Source organism: Carcharodon carcharias, chromosome 6, assembly GCF_017639515.1.
Source record: "Carcharodon carcharias isolate sCarCar2 chromosome 6, sCarCar2.pri, whole genome shotgun sequence".
Classification (NCBI taxonomy): Eukaryota; Metazoa; Chordata; class Chondrichthyes; order Lamniformes; family Lamnidae; genus Carcharodon; species Carcharodon carcharias.
Window position 1 is genome coordinate 16,408,656 of NC_054472.1, and position 23,122 is coordinate 16,431,777.

At 44.2% G+C, this 23,122-nt stretch overlaps 1 protein-coding gene across 1 annotated transcript in view; it reads right to left on the reverse strand.

Annotated features, from left to right (window-relative positions):
* bmp6 (bone morphogenetic protein 6) overlaps nt 1–23,122 on the reverse strand; it is a 122,129-nt gene that overhangs the window by 1,607 nt on the left and 97,400 nt on the right. The window contains exons 5-6 of the mRNA XM_041189393.1: nt 14,736–14,812; nt 2,716–2,826 (exon numbers count right to left, since the gene is read on the reverse strand). Of these exons, the coding sequence (XP_041045327.1) occupies nt 2,716–2,826; nt 14,736–14,812 (188 nt within the window). The remainder of the gene's footprint in view (nt 1–2,715; nt 2,827–14,735; nt 14,813–23,122) is intronic.

The following is a 23,122-nucleotide window of genomic DNA, read 5'->3' on the forward strand; positions in this document are numbered from 1 at the left end:
TTGCGCTCGCCCTCTTCCTGACTACGCCCCAAGCATTTCGGCGCACCTTTCACGCTAGCTGGCTGTTAATTGGCCAGCCAGCATGAAATCGCAGGTGGTGGGCCATTTCTCAGCCGCTTCTGGGCACCCAATGACCCGAAAATCCTGCCCCCCCATGACTTTTTTCATGAGATGTGGGCATCGCTGGCAAGGTCAGCATTTGTTGCCCATCCCTAATTGCCCTTGAACTGAGTGGCTTGTTAGGCCAATTCAGAGGGCATTTAGAATCAACCACATTGCTGTGGGTCTGGAGTCACATGCAGGCCAGACTAGCTAAGGACGGCAGATTTCCATTCCCTAAAAGGGGCATCACTGATAGTTTCATGGTGACCATTTCTGAGACCTAGCTTTATACTCCGAATTCCACCAGTTGCCGTGGTGGGATTTGAATAGGCCCCCCAGAGCATTAACCTGGGCCTCTGGATTATTAACATAGTGACACTACCACTACACCACCGTCTCCCAGCATAGCATAGAGTGAGGTTAGGTATTTCTGGGGAGAAAATAAAACAAATAAATCAAGAAACACTGGTCTGTTCACAGAGGGGGGAGGGGAGGTGAATTGTTATCTCAGCAGGAAATTATAACTTTAATAACTCTAATCCCTGTTTGTAGACATGGATTGGAAGAACTATTGGGATGGTTGGGAAATCGAGAGTTTATTTAGTAAGGTCCATGTTGCACAACTGGATTGAAATGGCTTGTGTTCCACGAGAGGGTTAACCTGAATTATCAATCATGTTTCTCTACACTGACTTTGCAGTTGGTACTCCTGTTTTTGCTTTCTGTCTGCATCAAAATTGTTCAGGCTGTCTTCTGGCCTTTTTTGAAAAGTCTTTTTTTAAAAACATACGACAATTTAGCCCATCCGCATTCATGTGCCATGCTGTTTATTTTCACCTCCACCTTTGCCCGACTCTCCCCATCTCAGCTCTTCTGCCGCTGAATTCCTCATTCATGCTTTTCTTACCTTGAGACTTAACGATTCGGAAGCTCTCTTGGCCGACCTCCCACAGGCTGTCCCTCCACAAACTTGAGGTCATCCAAAACTCTGCTGCCCCTGCCCTAACTCACACCGAGTTCCATTCACCCGTGCTTGCTGACCTGCACCAGCTTCCTCAGGCATTTTAAAATTCTAATCCTGGCTTTCAAATCCCTCCATGGCCTTGTCCCCCCCTATTGCTAATCTCCTCCAGCCCTACAACCCTCAGATCTGTGTGCTCCTCTTAATTCTGGCCTCTTGTGCATCCTCGAAGTTAATTGCTCTGCCATTGCTGGCCATATCTTCAACTGCCTAGGCCCTAAACTCTGGAACTCTCCCCCTAAACCCCTCTGCCTCTTTCTTCCTTGAGGCATTCCTTAAAGCTTACCTCTTGGACCAAGCTTTTGATCACCTGACCCAATATCTCAGGTGGCAAGACGTCGCATTTTGCCTGTGAAGCGTGTTGGGACATTTCATTATGTAAAAGGCGCTACAGAAACACAAGTTATTGCTGTTGTCATTTGATTTCACCGGGGTTCAGCAAGCGCGACTTAATATCCACGATTAAGATGACCTTAATTTTAATGCAAACCCAACAAAATAACACACACTTCCCTGGGTCAAAACTTAATTTTGCCTTGGCTGTTCCTTAAAAAAAAAAACAATATTTTCACCGGGTTGGATTTTGTGGAGCAGGTGGGCGGGCATGGGAGAATTGTGCGGGAGGCTGTGCGTCAGATTCCCAGTGGTGGGAAAACTGTAAAAGATCAAGTCAGCAGCGGCAGTAAAACGGGAAACTTGCTCGTCAGCAGCGATAAGCTCACTGATGTGCTTGATTACCCATTTGCATAGCATCTAAATAAAATTCAACACAATTTAGTCCTGCCTTTCCGATTTTGTGAGACGCTCATGTGAATCTCGGGCTTCAGTACCCTGCCCTTTCTATGTGGCTTCCTTGACTCAAATTGAGTGTGCTTTGGACTTCCAGGAGACTGAGTCACAGAGCACTGGGGTTGATCTTGGAGATGTTTCCCCCTCGTGCAAACTTGCGGAGCTGACATTCTGAGGGGTGGGGCCTCAGGCAGCGAATTCATAACCCAAGGGAACTGTTCAAAATTTGCAAGGGGAAAACGCACGACTGAGGGGTAGAGGAGCCATCCCTTAAAGTGGCATCACAGATCTGTGTCCCTAAGGGGAGGACACTTAGGCGGCTGCCTGTGAAGAAGGGGAGAGGTAGTGACAGCATGGGAATCATCCCCCCTATCCTCCTCCATCCTCGAGCTGGACTTTGACACCTCAGTTGAATCCTCCCTCCCCCCACCCCCTCCAGAATGATCTCGTGTGATGGTGAAGAACCTTCTCCCTGGTCTTTGGGATGTCTTTTTGTGCTGTAGCAACAGAACTTCAGATGCTGGCGGGGGGAGAACTGCAGAACTTTCTTAAAAAGCCCGCCAGGCGATTTCCAACTTTTAACACAGAGCTGCCTGCTCTTCAAAAAGGGCACAGCAGCTCTTACCCGGCCACTGGGTGGCGTGGGCTTTCCAATGTCAGAGCACCCCCCCCCCACGCAGTGAGATCCTGCAGCAAGCCCGCATTACTCGCACTAATCGTCTGTGCCAGGTCCCCGCCGACTTCTGGCAGTTGGTATGTGCCGTGACGATAGGGTTAAATCCAGCCTGTTATGTTTTACTCACCAGTGTCTGTACAATTGCATGGTTTGTGGCATTCATATGTGCATTAAGAGGAAATGAGCACTCTCCATCACAGTAATATGCTGCATATCCTTCAGGTGCTATTATCCAATCCTTTGAAAACAAGAATTATAATATTGATAACCTTAATATAATTTTAGTAAAAATACTTTGCAACTGTTGGCTGGGTATATTCCCCTGCCGGCTAAATGTTTTGCCTCCTTATCTCATTTCTAGTGGTTATTTTCTGCTGTTGTCCCCTGAAACATTCCTCACCAAACAAACTCTGCCAAGAAAAAAATCTCCAGTATCATAGTAAACCAAAGAGAATATTGAGTGCCAGGTCCCTCAATCATGTATATACCCAAAAAATAACATCACTTGGATACAATTCATAGGAACATTAGGAACCCACCTGTCACTGGTCCAAGAACCCCACTGGATCTCATTAACATCCACGTGAGCGCAACTGGTCACAAAATGGCATTTCTTTACACAAGTTAGGCACTTAAAAATGTGACGAAACTAGTGCGTTAAAAATACTGAACATAGTATAATAATATAAACAAATAATAAAAATATTAAATATACTATAATATAAATAATAAAAACTAATTTAAAAAATCATTCTATGAATACTGCCAGTACTGCATCAGGACTCTCTGCGTTCTTTCGAATGGACTGCAATTGGAGTCTTTCACTGCAACTTGTCACCCTCTGAACAGTCAAGGATATCTGCGGCCCCTCTGACTCAGTCTCAACAGCTGGGCCATGATTCCACTGTATAAGGGTGGGGTCTTTTTTTAGCAGGAAGCCCAGCTGACTCCATTGCACCTACCGCCCCTAACCCCAGCCCATCCCCGAGAGGAAGTGAGAGCCTGATCTGCAAGTGATCATTTCAAGACCACTTCCTGTTTACTGAGAGGGGGCAGGAGCAAACTAGAGAGGGGGAAAAGCAAAATCCCAATAGGAATGGGAATAGAGAAATCTACAAAAGGAAAAGCCAGATAAAGAGAAGCAGGTGAGAGGGTCACTGAAAAGGGGGAAAAGAAGAGGATGAGAGTAGGGAAAGCAGGGAGGGTGCATGGAGGAAAGTGTTGGAGAAGGTGAAGGTGAAAGAAGGGAGATTGAAGGAGTGTAGCAGAAGGAAGGGAAGAATGAGTGAAATACAATGAGAGTGAAGAACGAGTAAAGAATGAGATAGAGAAACACAGACTGGAGGTAAAGAGGGGAGAAGGGATGGAGAAGAAAAAGCAGTGAAGGGAGAGACATGTCTTAGGGTAGGTGAGGCAGACGGCAAGGAAGAGATGTAAAGAGGGAAAGTCAAAGACACACCTTAAAGGGTATGAGTTGATGGATTCAGAAGGAATGAGAGCAACAAACGAGGTAAAACAAGCCAATTTCCTGAGTTTTGTGTTTAAAATTAAAGCAAACTGGGTTGGGGATGAGCAGGAGAAATGTGGGGCAGGATTACCAGCATTGCATTGGGAAGCACTGTAAACAGTTCAGGTGCCACCCTATGGGGCAAACTGCCAAGTAAAAATCAGACCCCCTTCTAGTGCTGCAGTGAACCTTGCACTAATGTCAAACCAAAGAGAATATTGAGTTCCAGGTCCCGCAATCACATTATAATCTCAAAAAATAACATCACTATATCATTATCACAATATCACATCACAACATCATTATATACAATTCATAAGAAACATTAGGAACCCATTTGTCAATTGGTCCATAAGGGCCAAGAACCCCACAGGGTCTCATTTACATCCACGAGCGCGCACCTGGTCACAAAATGGCATTTCTTTACACAATTTAGGCACTTAAAAAATGTGACTAAACTAGTGTTTTAAAAATACTGAGTATAATATAATAATATAAACAAATAGTAAAAATACTAAATATACTATAATAATATAAATGAATAATAAAGGTGAAGTGACTGCTTTTAACCCCCAGGCTTAGGGTGAATTTTTAAAATATATTTAAGTGGAGCCGGTTAGAAAAAGGGTTTGGCTTTTAAGAAAGCTTTTTATTTAAGAGCATTTTCTCTTAGCGGCAGGGACAAAGTGTTGTATGAGCCAGCTGCATGGAAACAGCATAAAACATTTACTTAATGTAGCAAGTTGTGAGGATTTGGAATGCACTGCCTGAAGGGACAGCGAGCACAGATACAACAGTAACTTTCAAAAGAGAATTGGAAAAATACTTGGAGGGAAAAGAAAGTTGTTGGGCCATAGGGAAAAAGCAGCAGAGTGGGATAAATTGGATTGTTCTACCAAAGAGCTAGCACAGACACAATGGATTGAATGGTCTCCTGCACCATTTCATCCTGTGATTCCATGAACATATAAAGCTCAAGTGTGCCCTGGACAGTACGCTGAAGAATTTTTTTTAAAATATCTGGTGGTCCATGCAGTGCAGCTTCAGGATGAAGGTCCAACATTAATCTTTGAAATAAACAATTGAGGGAAGCAAATAGAAAGCTGCAAACAATGGATGTACAGTAATTCAAGCCATAACATAACTGTGATGCGAAAAGAAGGATTTACGAATTAAATATTGAGGGGGGGAAGGGACAGGGAATGAGCACACAGCAGGAGAAGGAAGGTTTTAAAGGAGAATCTAAGAACCAATCATGAAACACTGAACACTGCTCATCAACAACAAAGGGCAAAGAGAAGAACCCACTCAGTATAAATCTTTGAGCAACTCCATGAGTTGATCAACTAATAGTAAATAAAGTTTACATAGTGCCTTATTACTTTAAAAGCACCTCACCCTTTGAAGCACAGTACATGCAAACAAAGCAGCCTTCCACTAACATCCAATAATGAAGTGATTGACTGTTTAATTTGTTTTTTTTAAAAAAACTGTTGATTGAGGGCAAAAGGTTGGCCTAAGTAGAGCAGGAAAGATTGCTGCTCTTTGTACCGTTTAGCGAGATTGGATGGGTTGGTGTGGTCATTAACAAAAAAGCAAAAAGGCTCTAGGTTCAACATTGCACTCACAAAGGGCATCGTTTTTGACACTTTTTCCAGTCCTGAGCGGGCTGCTCATTCCTGGAGAGCATCAGAGCTGAATCTTGCTCTGCCAAAACTCAACTGCTACCTCCATGCACGAATCACTGGATAGCATGCACTGGCAGGATTGAACTGATTCCCCATGCCCACCCTCCTATCCTTAACATATGGGCGTGAAGGCCAATTGCAGAATTCCTATCGCCTCCCTCTTTGTGATCAGTTAACTCAGAACGGGTCAGGAATGAAAGCTGGGACATCCCTTTCCACATAGCTCAGTAACAAACCCAGTGCTGATGTACCTACTTGGTGAACCAGAGAGCTGCGGGATCTGTTATTTGGTCGGGTGGGGAAAGAGGTAATCAATTTAAGGGACTGTTAGGATTCATAAGAGCCATCAGCAAAACTACAGGTGGCTGACGAGATACTGCTACTTGGACACAGCAGATTCACCTTGGCGCAAATCGAGATATCTAAAATTCTTTCAATGTGAAGTCTGCTGAGCTATTTCTGAAATAATGTGACCAAGGACTATTTAACTGTATTGCTTTGAAGTTCACTGTTGTGCAGACGGATACAGTCTTATTCCACACTTTACAAAAATGGCAATTTGATTGACCAGGTAATTTGGTTTTTGCCATGATGCTTGATGAAGAATATTGGCCAGGGTAGCAGATAATTTCATGAGACTCCTGATGTATGTTTGTTCCAATTAACATGTTAATCGATACTAATTTAGGCCCAAACTCACCTTTCAATTCCTATTGCCCTAGCACTTGGGAACAACACCTCCCCCCTTTCTCTGCCATTAGATATCAACAGACATATAGGCATGGATCCTCATCATTCTACTGAGTGAGGAAGACCAAGTTAGGGAAAAGGTATCACCTTCATTTTTTGAAGAAACTTTCTCTTAAGGGACGACCTCCTCCATCTAAGAGCACTTAACACAGAGATTGTGGTCCACAACATCCGGGGGTGGTAGTAGTAGTAGTAACTAGTATTTCTGCTTGCCTGCCAATGCGTCTGCGGTGTCTGTGTCATGCGTGTGCGCATGCGTGGTTGTGCACAGCCCTCACCCTAAACATGGGAAAAATTTACTTCAGGTAGCACTTTAACATTAGTTCTCTGGAAACGAATGCTTGAGAGATTTTCCAATCTGCCCCAGGAATGTGCTACTTGCTCAGCTCGTCCTTGCAAAATGGGTGATAGACTCTTTAGGCTGGACTTGTTCTACCAAGGCAGGTAGCTCGAGTCGGGAAATTTCCTGACTTGGCAACCCACCTTGGTTTAAAGGGCCCTGTTGGAGCCAATTTTCGCTCTAGGGTGGTGGGGGGACAGGATACAGTTGGACCCACTGACCCTGGAAGCAGTTCTTGCTGACCATGGGGGCAGCCGAATGCTGAGACGGGCTGGCTAAAAAGCCTGCCTCATTTCTCTGGAACTTTCCCCAGCAGTTTTTGATACTGTTAGACCTACCCACTACCCATGGCCCCTCATAACCTCCCATTCCACCTCCAAGTCAATTCACATTTCCACCCACCCTATGCCCCCTCATACCACCATGCCCATCATGCCCCCTCACAGCCCCATATAACCTCCATAGCCACTCATTCAGTAACCACCATTGGGCAGACCTCAGGGACCATATGGAGATGAAAAAAATCATTTCTAACAATTTCTACTTCCTTTCACAAAGTCATCACCTTCTGGTAGAGGTTATTGATGTGTGCCATTATCATGGGCTTCCTATAGTTGTTGAGAGGGGGACAATTTGAAATAGTTGTGGACAAGGCTCACCCAGGGACACTCTTTGTAAGCTTGTGCCTACTGTGGAAAGCCAGATTTTAAATGGTGAGATTCTGTAGAAAGATTAGCCCTAATTATGCTAACAGTATTAGTATGTAAACAGTCAGTAATTATACAACCTGGCTGCCCTGGAATTGAGCTGACGGGACCTTGGCTTCCAGTTGTGGGTGGGTGATCAAGACACTGAGAAAACACCCTGACTGCTAGCCCTATAATTAGGCCAGGGCCTAATTACATACAATCTGGCCTTGTCCCTGAACATTATTCTGTTGTTAAGCATCTGGACCTGGTGTCTGCTTCTCGCAGATACAAGCTCAGTTCATTCCAAAACAATAACTTATAAGCTCAGTTCGTTTGCTGCAAGAACATTTTAACTTGCCATAAACTGGCAAGGTCTGAGAGGACAATGGTCAACTTTCTTTCTTAATTGGCATTTGAGCAATTAGTAGGTCACCGCAGTCACCTGGAGTTTTCCCTAAGGAGTAGGAGAGAAATTTTCCCATACTATATCCCCCATAAACTGACCAGGATTTCTCCCATCCCAGAAGATTGTGGGACTCGGAATGGGGTGGAGGAGGGAATCAGCCCTAAGCTGATTTCAACCCCTAACTCAATATTTGTGCAACGTTCACTGTTAGCACCAGTTTGCACACATATCCTTATAGGGCCGTGCCCCTGTCCAAAAAGCAGTACAAATCCAACCCGGCCAATTGCCGCCCAACCAGTCTATTCTCGATCATCAGTAAAATGATGGGGTCATCGAGCAACACTTGCTTAGCAATAACCTGCTCACTGATACCCAGTTTGGATTCCACCTGGGCCACTCAGTTCCTGACATCATTACAGCCTGGGTTGAAACCTGGACAAAAGGGCCGAACTCCAGAGGTGAGGTGACAGTGACAGCCCTTGACGTCAAGGCAGCATTTGACTGAGTCTGGCATCAAGGGGACCTAGCAAAACTGGAGTCAACAGGAATCAGGGGAAAAGCATTCTGCTGGTTGGAGTCATACTTAGCACAAAGGAAAATGGTTGTGCCTATTGGAGGCCAATCATCTCAGTCCCAGAAGTTCCTCAGGGTAATGTCCTAGGCCCAACTATCTTCAGCTGCTTCATCAATGACCTTCCTTCCATCATAAGGTCAGAAGTGGAGATGTTCGCTGAAGATTTCACAATGTTCAGCACCATTTGCAACTCCACAGATACTGAAGTAGTTCATGTCCAAATGCAGCAAGACCTGGGCAATGTCCAGGCTTGGGCTGACAAGTGGCAAGTAACATTCATGCCACACAAGTGCCGGGCAAAGACCATCTCCAGCAAGAGAGAATTTAACCCTTGTCCCTTGACATTCAATGGCATTACCATTGCTGAATTTCCCCCACTATCAACATCCTAGGGGTTACCATTGACCAGAAACTGAACTGGACTAGCCATATAAATAATGTGGCTGCAAGAGCAGGGCAAGGGCTAGGAATCCTGCGGCGAGTAACTCACCTCCCGACTCCCCAAAGCCTGTCTGCAATCTAAAAGGTACTAGTCAGGAGTGTGATGGAATACTCTCCACTTGCCTGGATGAGTGCAGCTCCAACAACACACAAGAAGCTTGACACCATCCAGGACAAAGCAGCCCGCTTGATTGGTACCCAATCCACAAACATTCACTCCCTCCACCACTGACCCACAGTGGCAGCAGTGTGTACCACCTACAAGACACACTGCAGGAACTCACCAAGGCTCCTTAGACAGCACCTTCCAAACCCAGGACAACTACCGCCTAGAAGGACAAGGGCAGCAGATACGTGGGAACACCACCACCTGGAAATTGCCCTCCAAGCCACTCACCATCCTGACTTGGAAATATATCGCTGTTCCTTCTTTGTCACTGGGTCAAAATCCTGGAACTCCCTCCCTAACAGCACGGTGGGTGTACCTGCACCATATGGACTGCAGCGGTTCAAGAAGGCAGCTCACCACCACCTTCTCAAGGGCAATTAGGGATGGGCAATAAATGCTGGCCTAGCCTGCGATGCCTACATCCCGTGAAAGAATTTGAAAAATATTTAGATTACTGGCAGATTCCAAGTTTCTCCTGGGGTATAAGCCATCAATCCTGGCTGGGTCCTCTGCATGATCTTTCCCTCATAACTTCCTCAAAGTTTCCAGTCAAAGCTTCTCTATCACCAGGTCTCTCAGGGCTTCTCGCTGGCAGCAGTATGCATTATACATTCTTTATTCTTTCATGGGCTCTGGACATCACTGGCAAGGCCAGCATTTGTTGCCCATCCCTAATTGCCCTTAAAACCGAGTGCATTGCTAGGCCATTTCAGAGGACAGGTAAGAGTCAACCACATTGCTGTTGGTCTGGAGTCACACGTACACCAGACCAAGTAAGGATGGCAGATTTCCGTCCCTAAAAGACATTAATGAACCAGATGGGTTTTTAAGACAATCAATGATTGTTGTCATGGTCACCATTACTGAGACTAGCTTTATATTCCAGATTTAGGAATTGAATTTAAATTCCATCAGCTGCGATTGTGGGATTTGAACCCATGTTCCCAGAGCATTAGTCTGGGCCTCTGGATTACTAGTCTAGTGACATTACCAAGATGCCATCACCTCCTCCGTGGATCCTGAACTGTAAACCAATTGAGCTGGGAGACCATTTCATTTCTTAGTATTGTAAAGATGGTACCAGTCCTCGATTTCTCCAGATTTCCAAAGTTGGCTTTTAAATCTCATGAGATTAAATGGGAAGTTTTGAGGGAAGCAGGTACACAAGAAGAACTTCTGTAGACAGGCCAAGAGACAACCACAGTTCTTTGGGCACATATTTAGGAGTGAGAAACTAGAACAACTGGTAAAATTGAGGGCTGCAAAACAAGAGTGAGACAAAGAAGGGAATACACCGACAGTTTAAGAAGCAGAAGATGTAAAAGATTTGAGAACACCACCAAGATATTGGCTCTTATCAAGCACCGTGAAAGTTGGAAAGCCATGATCGCTGACATTGTAAAACATGGCACCTGAAAAGATTAAATGGCTCACATCTGCACCATTCCTGTTTCAAAATCACTGCTAAAAGCTCCAACACAGTTCCTTACTAGTGCAGTAAGTTTACATCTTTAACCTTTCATCAGCTTTCTGCTCGATTCTGTTTATCTCCTCATCTTGTCCTCTTGCTATGCTGCAGCTTCTGGCAGCCCTGTTACCATTGAAAATCAAAGTTAAAATTGAAGGAATTCGGTCTTGGGTTTGTCCATGACTTTGGTTGGCTGAGATTTACAGTTAGGGTCTGGGTTTATAGTCAAATTATATCCCCAATATACCGTTGGTATGACCTGATGTGTGAACAGCACAAATTAAACAACGGATTCCTGGATTGGGATCATACCACTTTTTATGAGAACAGAACACTGCAGTGGCCCCCTCTGCACTATTAATTTTCAGCCCTGACAAAGACACCAAATCCTGCGGGAATAGCTCCACAGGAGTCAGGAACTGCTATGTACGTTATTCACGTATGAGCTTAAGACATTGAGTGTCAACTGGCTATTCGCCAAAGATGCCTCACAGCCAAGTTCCGATTCTCATCCAGTGTCCAGACTTATTCACTTTCCAGCAGAGGTCACTGAACAGTAATCAGAAGCAGGAAGCCTGGTTGATTCTGCTCTCCCCATCGTTAGCACAGGAGTGAAGAGACCAAGTCTCTCTCTTCAATTACAATACCAGCTAAGTCAGCAGGGAGCAGGAATCAAACTGGGGGCTTTCTGGCTGCATGCTCAGTCATAGGAGGGAGCGGAGTGGCTCAGGTTAGCAATGATGACAGGTAGAACTTCAACAACCTTATTTGGCTCCCTGGCCATCAATACAAAATTAATAGAATCCCCTCAGAAAGGGCATTTGAAACCTTCTTAAAGCCTTGACTTTTCATTGATGGAAAAATATAGTCTTATACTACTTTTTGGTAATTGGGAGAGATAATATAAGCTGGGCAAAAAACAGTTAATGAACATTTGTAATGGATTAACCATACGCACATTCAAATGAGGAAAGTCCTCATTTATAATTAAAGCTGTTTGTATAAAAGCACAGGCTGGAGAAGGTACTGTATATGTCACTGTTACTGTATATGTTATTTCTTTATCCTTCTTGACAGGTTTCATTTCTTCTCCAGATGTTGATCCTTTGTTGGGATCCGATTCCACTGGTGCAAAATAACATCAACTACCCTGCCCGTGACTCCCATTGGTGAGTTAGTGCTAGTAGGCATTTTTTGGCAGGATAGGACAGGGACACAGGATCACAGCTGAGAATGCAATGTGTTCATAAAAGCACCTTCCAACAGCAATTAGAATCATGTTGGCACAGAAGGATGCCATTTGGCCCATCGATTCCATGCTGGCTCTCTGTAGAGCAATCCAGTCAGTCAGTCAGTCCATGTTCTATCCCTGCAAGTTTATTTCCCTCAAGTGCCCATCCAAATTCCTTTTGAAATTATTCGCCATCTCCATTTCCATCACCCTCATGGACAGTGTGTTCCAGGTCATTATCACTCTCTGCTTAAAAAAGCTCTTCCACGCAATCCCCCCACCCCACCCATCCTGCACCTCTCACCCAAAACCCGAGTCTACTAGTCCTTGTACGTATCAGCAAGTAGGAGCCAATTTTCTTTGCCTGCTTTATCAAAACCTGTCATAATCTTTTGTGCACCTCCATCAAATTGCTGGACAATTAACCGCAGGAACCTTGGTCAACCTGCTTCTTCCTAATGCAGGGCACCAATCAATTTTAGTGTCACGAGCATCACTGAGTAACCTACTACATGTTGATACACACGTAAGCATTTTTACTTGCTGGAGAGCATTGTCAACCCTTCTTTAATAAATGTTGGTGAAAATAGAGAGTGAGCGATCAGCAGATTGGGAAAGGACCAGGCTTAAGGATCATACACCAGGAGCCCAGCAAGGCACAAAACGTACACAGTCTGACACTCAATGAATTCCCATTGAAAGATTAAACCAAAAATTGAAACCTAATGATAACAATGTAAAGCAGTTGATTCTCAAATTCTGCCTTGTCCCTTTGCCCAGAGGTGAATGTATGCACATTGTTATAGGCCTACTCAAAGAGGCCCCAAAACGTAAAAGTCTTTTGATGCCCTGAAATTATTCCTAAAAAAGTAAAACCAAACAGAAGAAACTTTAAAAATGAAGGTCAAAATAAAACCCAAATGCAATTTGTGAATGAAGCACTACAGTCGCCTGTGACAAGGGGCAGTGATGCTGAGGATTGAGAGTTCAGTTTCCAATCAAATCCAGGGCAGGTCTGCTGGAAATACAGGAGCAGCTAGGGATAGAGGGAAGGGCCGGGGAAGTGGCAGATGCAACTGAGAGAAGTGGGAAGGTAAGCCATGAGAGGACAAGCAAGCAAGGAAACTGGTCCAGAGTTAGCACCTCGCTTGCAAGCACAGGGTTCTGTAAGCGTCATTGCAGCCCTGCAAATAGACAAGCTATCAGGGAGACACATTAAAAGGCATCGAGAGTTAGGAGCCAGACAATATTTTTTTGCTGGGGATAATTCAGTGGTGCTTGAACAGGTAGGCCTGAGCTGCACACAAAATTGGGCCTCAGATCTCACTTAAGTGAAGTGCAGACGCCTAGCTGGGCATTCTCAAGCAAGTCACCAGCTACAGGGCTTCAGATTTCAGGCTTCTTCATTACTGACAGAAACCTCAGGTAAATCTTTACAGGGGGCTGGGGACTGTGATGGGCAAGGGTTGCAGCCAGCATGGAGGGTGATCGGGTGACTGCGGTTGACATCGGTTTGAGGCGGTGATCAGTTTGGCGGTGGTTTTGGCAGGCCATAATGCACAGGTCAATTGTGTCTCTCTGCTCTGAAATGTTTCCAGCTATTAACAGCTGTGGCTTTCTGAACAAACTGGGCTCCTCAATTTTTAGGTGAAAATCATTACCGATTGGTAGGTTGTAGCCCAGCGGTTTCAAATCTGGGTCACGTATGGATTGTAGAGCCAGTGTACTCCAGGTACCACACCCTCAGAGCAGGAGAGCTATCCCCAGTGTTCTGGCTAATGTTTATCCCTCAACCAACTTCATAGAACCAGATCATCTGGTCATTATCACAGTGCTTGTGGGAGCTTGCTGTGCACAAATTGTCTGCCGTGTTTCCTACATTAAAAGGGTGACTACATTTCAAAAGAAGCTAATTGGCTGTAAAGAACTTTGGGACATTGAGTTTATGAGAAGTGCAATATAGATGCACATCTTTCTCTCAACAGCTGGTTTCTTAAAGACAAGATCTATATTCCCTAGAATTTGGAAAAATGAGAAGTGATCTCATTGAAACATAAAATTATAAAAGGGGCGTGACAGCATAGTTGCTAGAAGGATGTTTCCCCTGGTTGGTGAGTCTAGACCTAGGACTCTCAGTCTCAGAATAAGGGACAGACCAATTAGGACAGAATGGAGGAGAAACTTCTTCACTCAAACGATTGTGGATCATTGGAATTCTACCTACACTAGTTGCTGTGCACGCTCAGTTGTTGAGTACATTCCAGTCAGAGATAAATGGTTTTTAGATACTAAAAGGAATTAAGCAAGATTGGGATAGTGCAAGAAGGTAGAGTTGAGGTAAAAGATCAGCCATGATCAAATTGAATGACAGAGCAGGCTTGATGGGCCGAATGTACTACTTCTCTCTTAGGTGCTTTCCCACTGATTCCATTTAGGCACTTGGGACACTTGGACCATTGATAAGGTTTATGATCATTATTTCTTTAATTGATGAGTATTTAAGCCAATCAGAATTTTGTGTTTAATGGGCATTTTTGAGCAGTGGTGTATATTACATACAAGACCTTTAATTATGTGAACAAAGAGGTGCAAAAGTATGGAATTATAAGTTCCAACTAGCTGCTTGGCTCCCTGAATGTATGTGTGAATTGATTTTATTTATTATGCAAGTGTTTTTCTGGAGTTGAGATGCGGGTTAAAGAAAGTGGCAGACGATAGTTTTTAGTCACAGGTCTGAAAATACTTTCTTCCCTCAAGCTTCTAATAATGTTACTATACATGGCTGGCAAAAGCATATCTGACACCGGAGTCTCCAGCATCACCAATGCCAAAATCAGAAGCGATGTACAAAATGGGGGGGAAAAAGAAGTGTTGTGTTTTTTACCTGCCATCCTAAGTCCCGAAAACTCACATAGAGTTCATGCTTTTTGCAAGCTTGTCGCTGGTCACTGGTGTTGTATTCTGTTAGAAGAAATAAAATTAAGAGTTTTTTTTTAAATGAATAGCCACAAAGTTAAGTACGCAGGAGGGATGCTCTTTGGCCCATCTTGTACTTAAAGTGAAAACATCCTCACAGCAACCAAATGCTCCTCGAATGACCTGCGTTTTGACTTCTGTGATTCTACACGAAAATTGATTCCAGATATTAATCGCTGGAAATTTTTTTTCCCAATGTCCAGTCCTTAACTTTCCCTTTGACAGTTTGTACCCAAGACCCCTTGTCCTGCAGCCATGGTGCAATTTGATATGGTATTTGGCATTAATCATTTCCAGCACACAAGATCTCTCACATCTCGACAAAAGGTCCCTCTCATTTGTTTCCTTTCAAAGCTGGAGTCAGTTTGTCTCAACATTCTCCATAATCCTGTGGTCCTACTCAGCATCATTTCCAAAGCTTAGGGCAGAATTTTTTGCTCGGCATGTGGGCACATGCCCCACCCTCTTGGGCGTGAAATAGCGCGTGATGACATCGGGCGATGGCATCACGCACACTCGCGATATTTTGGTCGGCGGGCGGGCGTTAAGCTCTGAGCAGCGCCCCCCCCCGGAAATTAAGAGGGCAATTAAGCCCGTTAATGGCACAATTAACAGAGATTTTTCACTGCCCGTCCAATGTAATGGCTGGCGGGCGGGTCAATCGGCCAGGTGGCCTTTGCATTTTGCAGGAAACCTCATCCACGGACGGGGTGAGGTTTTTGTGATAAATTCAAATTAAAATTAAAATAAATTTCGGTGGACAGCATTTTCATTACCTACATCTTCAGGTGACTGATGAATCTCGGACACTTCTTTCCGGTTTCTGTGACTTTTATTATAGGTCGTTCAGCCCGTGCTGACTTCAGCGCTTGCCCTCCTCCCACCATCCCCCTCACCCCCCCACCCCAGCAGTGCTGAGCCTTTCCGCACGCGCTTCATGCTGGTTGGCTGTTAATTGGCCAGCCAGCGTGAATTCACGGACGGATCCCGAACCCGCCAGCCTAAAATTCCTGCCCTTAATGTTTTCTTGTGTGTAAGTGACAGTATCAAAGTTGCCTCCTCCACAAAAGCACTCATATAGCTTCATCAAGCTAGCCTCAGTCTTAAAGTACACTCATTTGGCAAATCTGATAACTGCCGTTCTGTAAGGATTCGACATGAGTCAGCATTGGGTCTATCTTGACTCTCTTCCACCCTCTCCAGCAATGTTTAAGACCATGTCTCTTAAATTATCTCTCTCTTAAGTCTGTACATTTCTGGAATACTTGAGCGAATTCTTCACAATTCTTCAGTTTTCTCTTTCTCGGCCCTACTGTATCCCACTCCATTATTTAGTACAGCATCACTTGTGAATTTAACAAACTTACACTTAGGCTCAGATTCAACTCAATCATGTAGATCAGAAATAGAAAGGGCACCAGCACTGTTTCCTGCTCAACTCCATTCTTGTTACTTGGATGTCTTCCTGCCCCCACCAGGTCAATCTGTAATTTCAGCTATTTTATCTACAATATGACTAACATAGGTTTCTGTAGCAACCGTTCAGGTGCAACTTTACTCAAAGGTTTGGGAGACTAGGTGAGCTGTTAGCGTTGGGTTTTTGAATGCCCGCTTAGGATATCACATCCCTCAAAAGTCAAGATGGTGTCAATGTGACAATTACAAATGTGACATGAGGGAAAACTTTTTCAAAACAACGAGTGGTTCGGGTCTGGAATGCACTGCCTGGAAGTGTGGTGGAGGCAGGTTCAATTGAGGCATTCAAGAGGGCATTGGATGATAATTTGAATGGGAACAATGTGCAGAGATACGGGGAAAAGGCAGAGCAATGGCACTAGGTCATAATGCTCATTTGGAGAGCTGGTGCAGAAATGATGGGCTAAGTGATCTTCTGTGCCATTAAAATTCTGTGACCCTGTGAATGCCCCTCTGCCTCAAACCAAGCTGGCAGCCACTTTCTAGAACTTAAAAAAAAAGTTATACTCAATTTTGCTCCGGATGATTGATATAAAATGAATGAATCTGTTACCTAGGATTTGCTTCATCAACTTGTTGAAGGGTCATGAGTACTCGAAACGTCAACTTTTTTCTTCTCCGCCGATGCTGCCAGACCTGCTGAATTTTTCCAGGTAATTCTGTTTTTGTTTCCTGAAATTAGGTACCAGACTGGCTTGCCAACAGTGGGACCTCTTATGATGGGTGGCATGCTTCTAGAATCTACTTTGATGGATGTATGGCCATCAAGTACTTTTAAATTTACCTTTGGTTTCAAGCCCATATTGATCTAGAAGGATCTCAGTTGGAGGAAAAGATTCTTACTGTGGCATTTCATTTTGATTTCAATAGCTGTGCACATTTCTAGTTCCCCCTTTGTGATAGGACTATCCTAGTGGATTATATTTATATAGTGGTTCTTGTTAAAGAACATGTGCTTACTGATCCTTGGTAATCTACTCACCACACATGTTCAGCTGTTTTCCTTAAAATATTTCTTTTAACGTCGAGTGATTTTTTTATATAAAAAGGTTAAACTTGATTGATTTACATAAGCTCTTCCTTGTCCTAAACCAAAGTATTGGTTTGCATTAATAAAAACAAAAAAACTGCGGATGCTGGAAATCCAAAACAAAAACAGAATTACCTGGAAAAACTCAGCAGGTCTGGCAGCATCGGCGGAGAAGAAAAGAGTTGACGTTTCGAGTCCTCATGACCCTTCGACAGAACTAGTTCTGTCGAAGGGTCATGAGGACTCGAAACGTCAACTCTTTTCTTCTCCGCCGATGCTGCCAGACCTGCTGAGTTTTTCCAGGTAATTCTGTTTTTGTATTGGTTTGCATTACTAGTTTACCCCAGGTCTTATCAAACATAATCTCATTACAGCTGCTGTTGCCCAAGGTTACCACTACAGCCATTCCTAGTGTACAAATCCATTGCCCAATTGAAATGCAAATTACCCCCTTTGACATGCTAACAAAACACACAGAAAGCAGCCATCCATTGCTTTCATTAGCTTAGATCCTAAATAGTTTTAGTTTACATAGAACACAAAAAAATGATACAGCACCTTTCACAGGACACCCAAAGCACTTTACAGCCAATTAAGTACTTTTGAGGTGTAGCCACTGTTATAATGTAAGAAACACAGCAGCTAATTTGCACACAGCAAGCTCCCACAAACAGCAATGTGATAATGACCAGATAAAATGTTTTCGTGATGTTTATTGAGGGCTAACTTGAATGAGCGGGGATATCTCCTTTGCTTTTCTTTGAAATTGTGCTGTGGGATCTTTTACATCCACCTGAGTGGGGAGGGAGGAAGGAGGAATGAGCCTAGATGTAAAGTCTAATCCAAAGATGGCATCTCCGACAGTGCTGCACTCCTTCAGTACTGAACTGGAGTGTCATCCTTGAATTTTTTTTTTTGTGTGCTCATGTCCTGGAATGATGACTTGAACCCACAACCTCTAGAATTATTGTCGCTCCCTTTGCACTAAATTCTTCCAGCCATCCGCACTAATTCTCAATATACCCTGCTCTCCCATCACTATTGCTGTTTAGGCTGTGAATTCTGCTACTGTGGCAACCCTTGCATGTTGTACACATCTCCATCACTAGGGGCCAGCTTTTCTGGAGCCTTATGGAATTTCCCATGGATAGAGACCTTATCCTCAAGGCCTTTTGGAATTTTGAAACAAATTAACTAGTACTTACAAAGAGAGAGAAGTTTTCTTAAATCGACCTTCATTGGCAAAGCCAAACGGATAAATGTGGATATTAATTTTCTGGGTGTTAGAAGGTCTTAACAATTAAGACTCATGGGGTTAATGTGAGGTATTGAGAGGGGCGGTTCGTTCAACATGCTGGTCTTTTGCACTTCCCTGTAATCAAGAGGGGGCCATGATTTTACGTGACTGGGCTGGATTTCCCACACCCCTGCCAGCGGGCCTGAAGGCTGGAGTAAAATCGAACAGGCAGCCTTCCCACCCCGTACCCACCCAATTAATGGCCATTTAAGGGCCTCAACCCACCGCTGCCGCGGTTTTACCTGTGGCAGGCGGGTCACCCATGCCATGTGGGAAGCCTGGCAACTTCACTGTGCAGGGTGGTGTTGGGCGAGGTGAGGGTGGGGGGAGAGGGCGGGGAGGAGAGAGGGGAAAATCTCCTTTGCTCTCCTCTGGGACCATCGGAGCCACACCCTCCAAAGGCCTGCCCTCGCTCTTTAACTCTCCCACCTGGTCTCCTGAATTTCAAACTTCCCCTTGTATCGCTGCTCCTCTTATTGCCTGTTGATCTGATCCTGCACCATGCGCCCTCCATTCAGGTTAGTTCTCTGCTAAAATGGCAACCAGGGTCCTATGTACTTTACAGAATTATACAGCACAGAACGAGGCAGTCATGCCTGTGTTAGCTCTTTGGTAGACCTATCCAATTAGTCCCACTCCTCTTGTCCCTTCTCTAGTATTCCCCTTCCAATTCTCTTTTGAATATATACACATTCTCTTTGAAAGTTACTACAGAATCTGCTTCATTGCCCTTTCAGGCAGTGCATTCCAGATCTCAGTAACTCACTTGAGTAAAAGAAAATTCATGTTGCCTCAGGTTCTTTTGCCAATCACCTTAAGTCTGTATACTCTGCTCACCGACCTATCACTGGAAACAGTTTTTCCTTATTTGCTCTATCAAAACCAGCCATTATTTTGAACATCTCTATCAGATCTCCCGTTAACCTACTCTGCTCCGAGAAAAACAATCCCAGTCTCTCTGCATAACTGAGGCCCCTCATCCCTGGCTACCGGTCCAGTAAATCTCTTCTGCACTCTCTATAAGGCCTTGACGTCCTTCCTAAAGTGCTAGGGCCTCTATTTACATATTAAAAAGGGACCTACTGCTTGGTACAGGCTGGTGCTTTTGTAGGCCCCTTTCAAAATGGCAAGGGACAATTAATAGGGCGAACAGGGTAGCAAGGCTACCAACCCTCTTTCTTTTTTTTTAGGCTTTTACTGCCTAACATTTCCACAAATGAAGAAAAAAATTAATCAGCCCTAATCTCTTTTTCCCCAGATATACAGGACAAATCATAAACAAACATACATACTCATGCTCAACACTGGAAGGTGCAAGGCATATATTTCACTCAGCGACCATTTTGCTGTTGACATTCACGAGTTCAAAAGCCGCAAAAACACTTGGCCAGCTTTATAGTTGAAAATAAATTAAGACAATGGAAGACTGCCCTGCAACCTTCAAAATCCAATGTATTGCATTCCTGTGATTAAATATGAAGGGGCAGTACGGATAAATGATGCAAAAACACCATCGTCCATTCAATCTAATCAAGAGTTAACGTTTGTACCCAATGGACAGTGTCATGCCCTGGATAGAAATTGCTGCCGACAGGAGTGAAAAACTATCCTTTCAACTGCAAACCACAAAAGGAATTTGGGATTGGTAGGGTTAAGCAGAATTTCAAAAGTTTCGCTGTTTCATTTCTAAAGCTTCTTTGGAAATAGTGTGTCGGACATGCCTGTGTGTCAAGGTGTTTCCTTGCCCCTTGGTGCCGGTCTCTATTACGTCGCTGGAAAACCCTTTATGCCCTGAATTTTATTACAGCTGGAACTTTCTTAAATAAGTGCAGCTGTGTATGTAGGGCTCGGAGGTACCCTCCACACTGGTGTCCTTGTTGAGGCTCCCTTTCCTGCTGAGCTTGCTGCGATTATCCTGCATTTCCTATTCCTTCATATGAGCTCAAGTGCTCTTGGAGAACAGACAAACATTTACTGAGGTTAATCCTCAGAGGAACTGTTTGACAAGTCTAGGGCTGCCAAATTATTTAATACTTCAACATAATTAACTGCCACCGAAGTCACTAAGTTGAAGTAGCTTAGAGTTCATCTTCTTTTTAAAGACCCTCCCTGTTTATTTAAGCGATCTTACTATATAAATGAGCGAGCAAATTGCTGAAACATTTTCTAACACCACTTAACTTTGAAACAATCTTCAGCACAAATTCTGGGTGGGCAGCAGAACAAGACAATCGCTAAATACACATGGTCTACTGACACAGGCTAAAAAGGGAGAAATGTAGATATCTGGTTTGAATGTAGAAAGGTTTTCCTCTTGTTTATACAGCAGCAGTTTTCTTTGACAAGGGATGAAATGCAACTTAAGAAGGTGCGGGTGTAGGGGCCAGTCTCTGTTGATAGAGCGAGTCTACGTCATCTTCACTGTCCAAGAGGGATGGGGTTTGAAACATTTTCCAGCAGTTGCCACTTCAGGCAGTGGAGCAGCTCTGGCAGTGACAGTACGTGACTGTAGTCTGTAGCAACTCCAGCATGGTAGGGGTGCATGGGGAATCTCTGTGACAGGACAAGTATCTCAAGAGTCTTTGCCAGGTTTGAAAGTGAGCAAGGCTCATTGGTGTCCCACAGTGTCCTCAGCTCCCACTGATGTCTCCAAGCAGCAGGCAAGGCACATCAGCGGACATACCCTTGTAATTCATCTCAGCCGGTGAGCTAAACTAAGGGCAGCATCAGCTTCAGCTGCTGCAGTTTGGGGACGTCACCTCTCTTAAGTGCATGAAGTCTGGAATGATGGAAGATCCTAGCAAGAGAACAATGGCTCTGAAAATGGACACCAGCAAGATGCATGATACATCCAAGGCACTCTCCTGACAAAGTGGACTTTTGGCCAGTCACCTCGATAAAGACTGGGACCTTACCAAGTTATCAGGCCACAGTTGAAACCTAGTTACAAAAATGCTTTCGTTTACAGTTGAAGTGATTGGCACAACATTGCATCCAGCCCTTGGCAAGAGGAAGGAACCTGAAGAGACAATAGAGACTGTTCAAGTTCAGCAGTGCAGGTGGGAAGCAATGCTGCTAATTGCAAATCTAACACTTGGCTGCTGTATGCTTCCTGGAAGTATGTGAAGAAAAAGACATTTGCAAGGCTGCTGTTTACATTACCACAATAGCAGTGTCATATCAGTATGAAATGGGAGAGAGTTGATGGTGGTGCAAATACTACACTTTCTCCAGGGTTGAGTATACTTGGGTGGTCTTACTCCAAAATCATTTGTGCAGTGTAAGCAGCTTGAGTAAAGTGAATCACGCATGAAAACAACATAACACAAATAGCTGAACACTGAAGCAAGCCAGAGAGCTGGATTAGGTTTCTTTAAAGCAAGTGCTTTATGCAAGAGCAATGTGTACATTTTAAACAGGGACGGTGATCCAAATCATACTTGTGGCTTTTCCTTTGGTATCAGAAAGTTCTCGGCCTTATACATGTTGTTATGTTTTGACCAAGACTCGTTAGGTAGTCTTTAAGTCCCATTCTCAGAGCATGCCTTAGTTTTCTTAACATGTGATAGAAGCAGCAATAGGATGGACCAAATCAATGTTGGGAATTAAAAAGGGGGGATTCACTTGCATAAGGTCAGAGACAAACCAAAAGGGTCTTCGTGCATTACAGTTAAACTTCTCCTGTAAAAATGAGAAGAACCTGTGTATAACCTTTTGCAGTGTCAGCAGACAATCAGTAGGTAGGACTTGCACCAGAGGCTGATGGTTGTGTGTTCAAGTCCCACACGAAGAGACTGGAACACAAAATCAAGGCTGAAACTCCAGTGTGGTACTGACAGAGTGCTGCGTTGTTGAAGGCGCCGACTTTCGGTAAAGTGTGAAACTGATGCCTCGTCTCCTCTTTCAGGTGGACGCAAACGAGCCCATGGCACTGTCATGAAGAGCAGCAGGGGAACTCTCCCCAGTGTCCTGGGGGCCAAGATTTATCCCTCAAGCAACATCATTATCTGGTCATTATCTCTTTGCTGGATGCGAGATCTTGCTATGCATAAATTGGCTGTTGCCTACATTACAGTAGTAACTGTACTTCAAAAATACTCAGCTGTAAAGTCCTTTGGGATGTTCTAAGTCGTGAAACCACTATGTATAAGGGAGTTATTTCCATACGGATAAACAGCTTGCAAAAGCTACGGTCATGGACACGAAGGAGGTAACTGATAGCCTAGGCCCAGCCTGGCTACAGTCTAAAGTAAATAAAATGGCTAGAAAAGCAAGATGCCCATCCATGGCACCATATGCGACTCTGCTTGTAGAAGAGGGTTCACAAGGTAAACAGTGCAGATAAAAATCTCAAGATAAACAGTGCAGACAAACAACTAGACTTCCCACGCTAAAGGTCAGGTGCAGTCAAGCGAGGCTCGTGTTGGCTAGGGTCAGAGACTTGCTGCTCTAAAGGTCGATGAGGTTGGGGAAAAAAAGCACGATTTTTGGA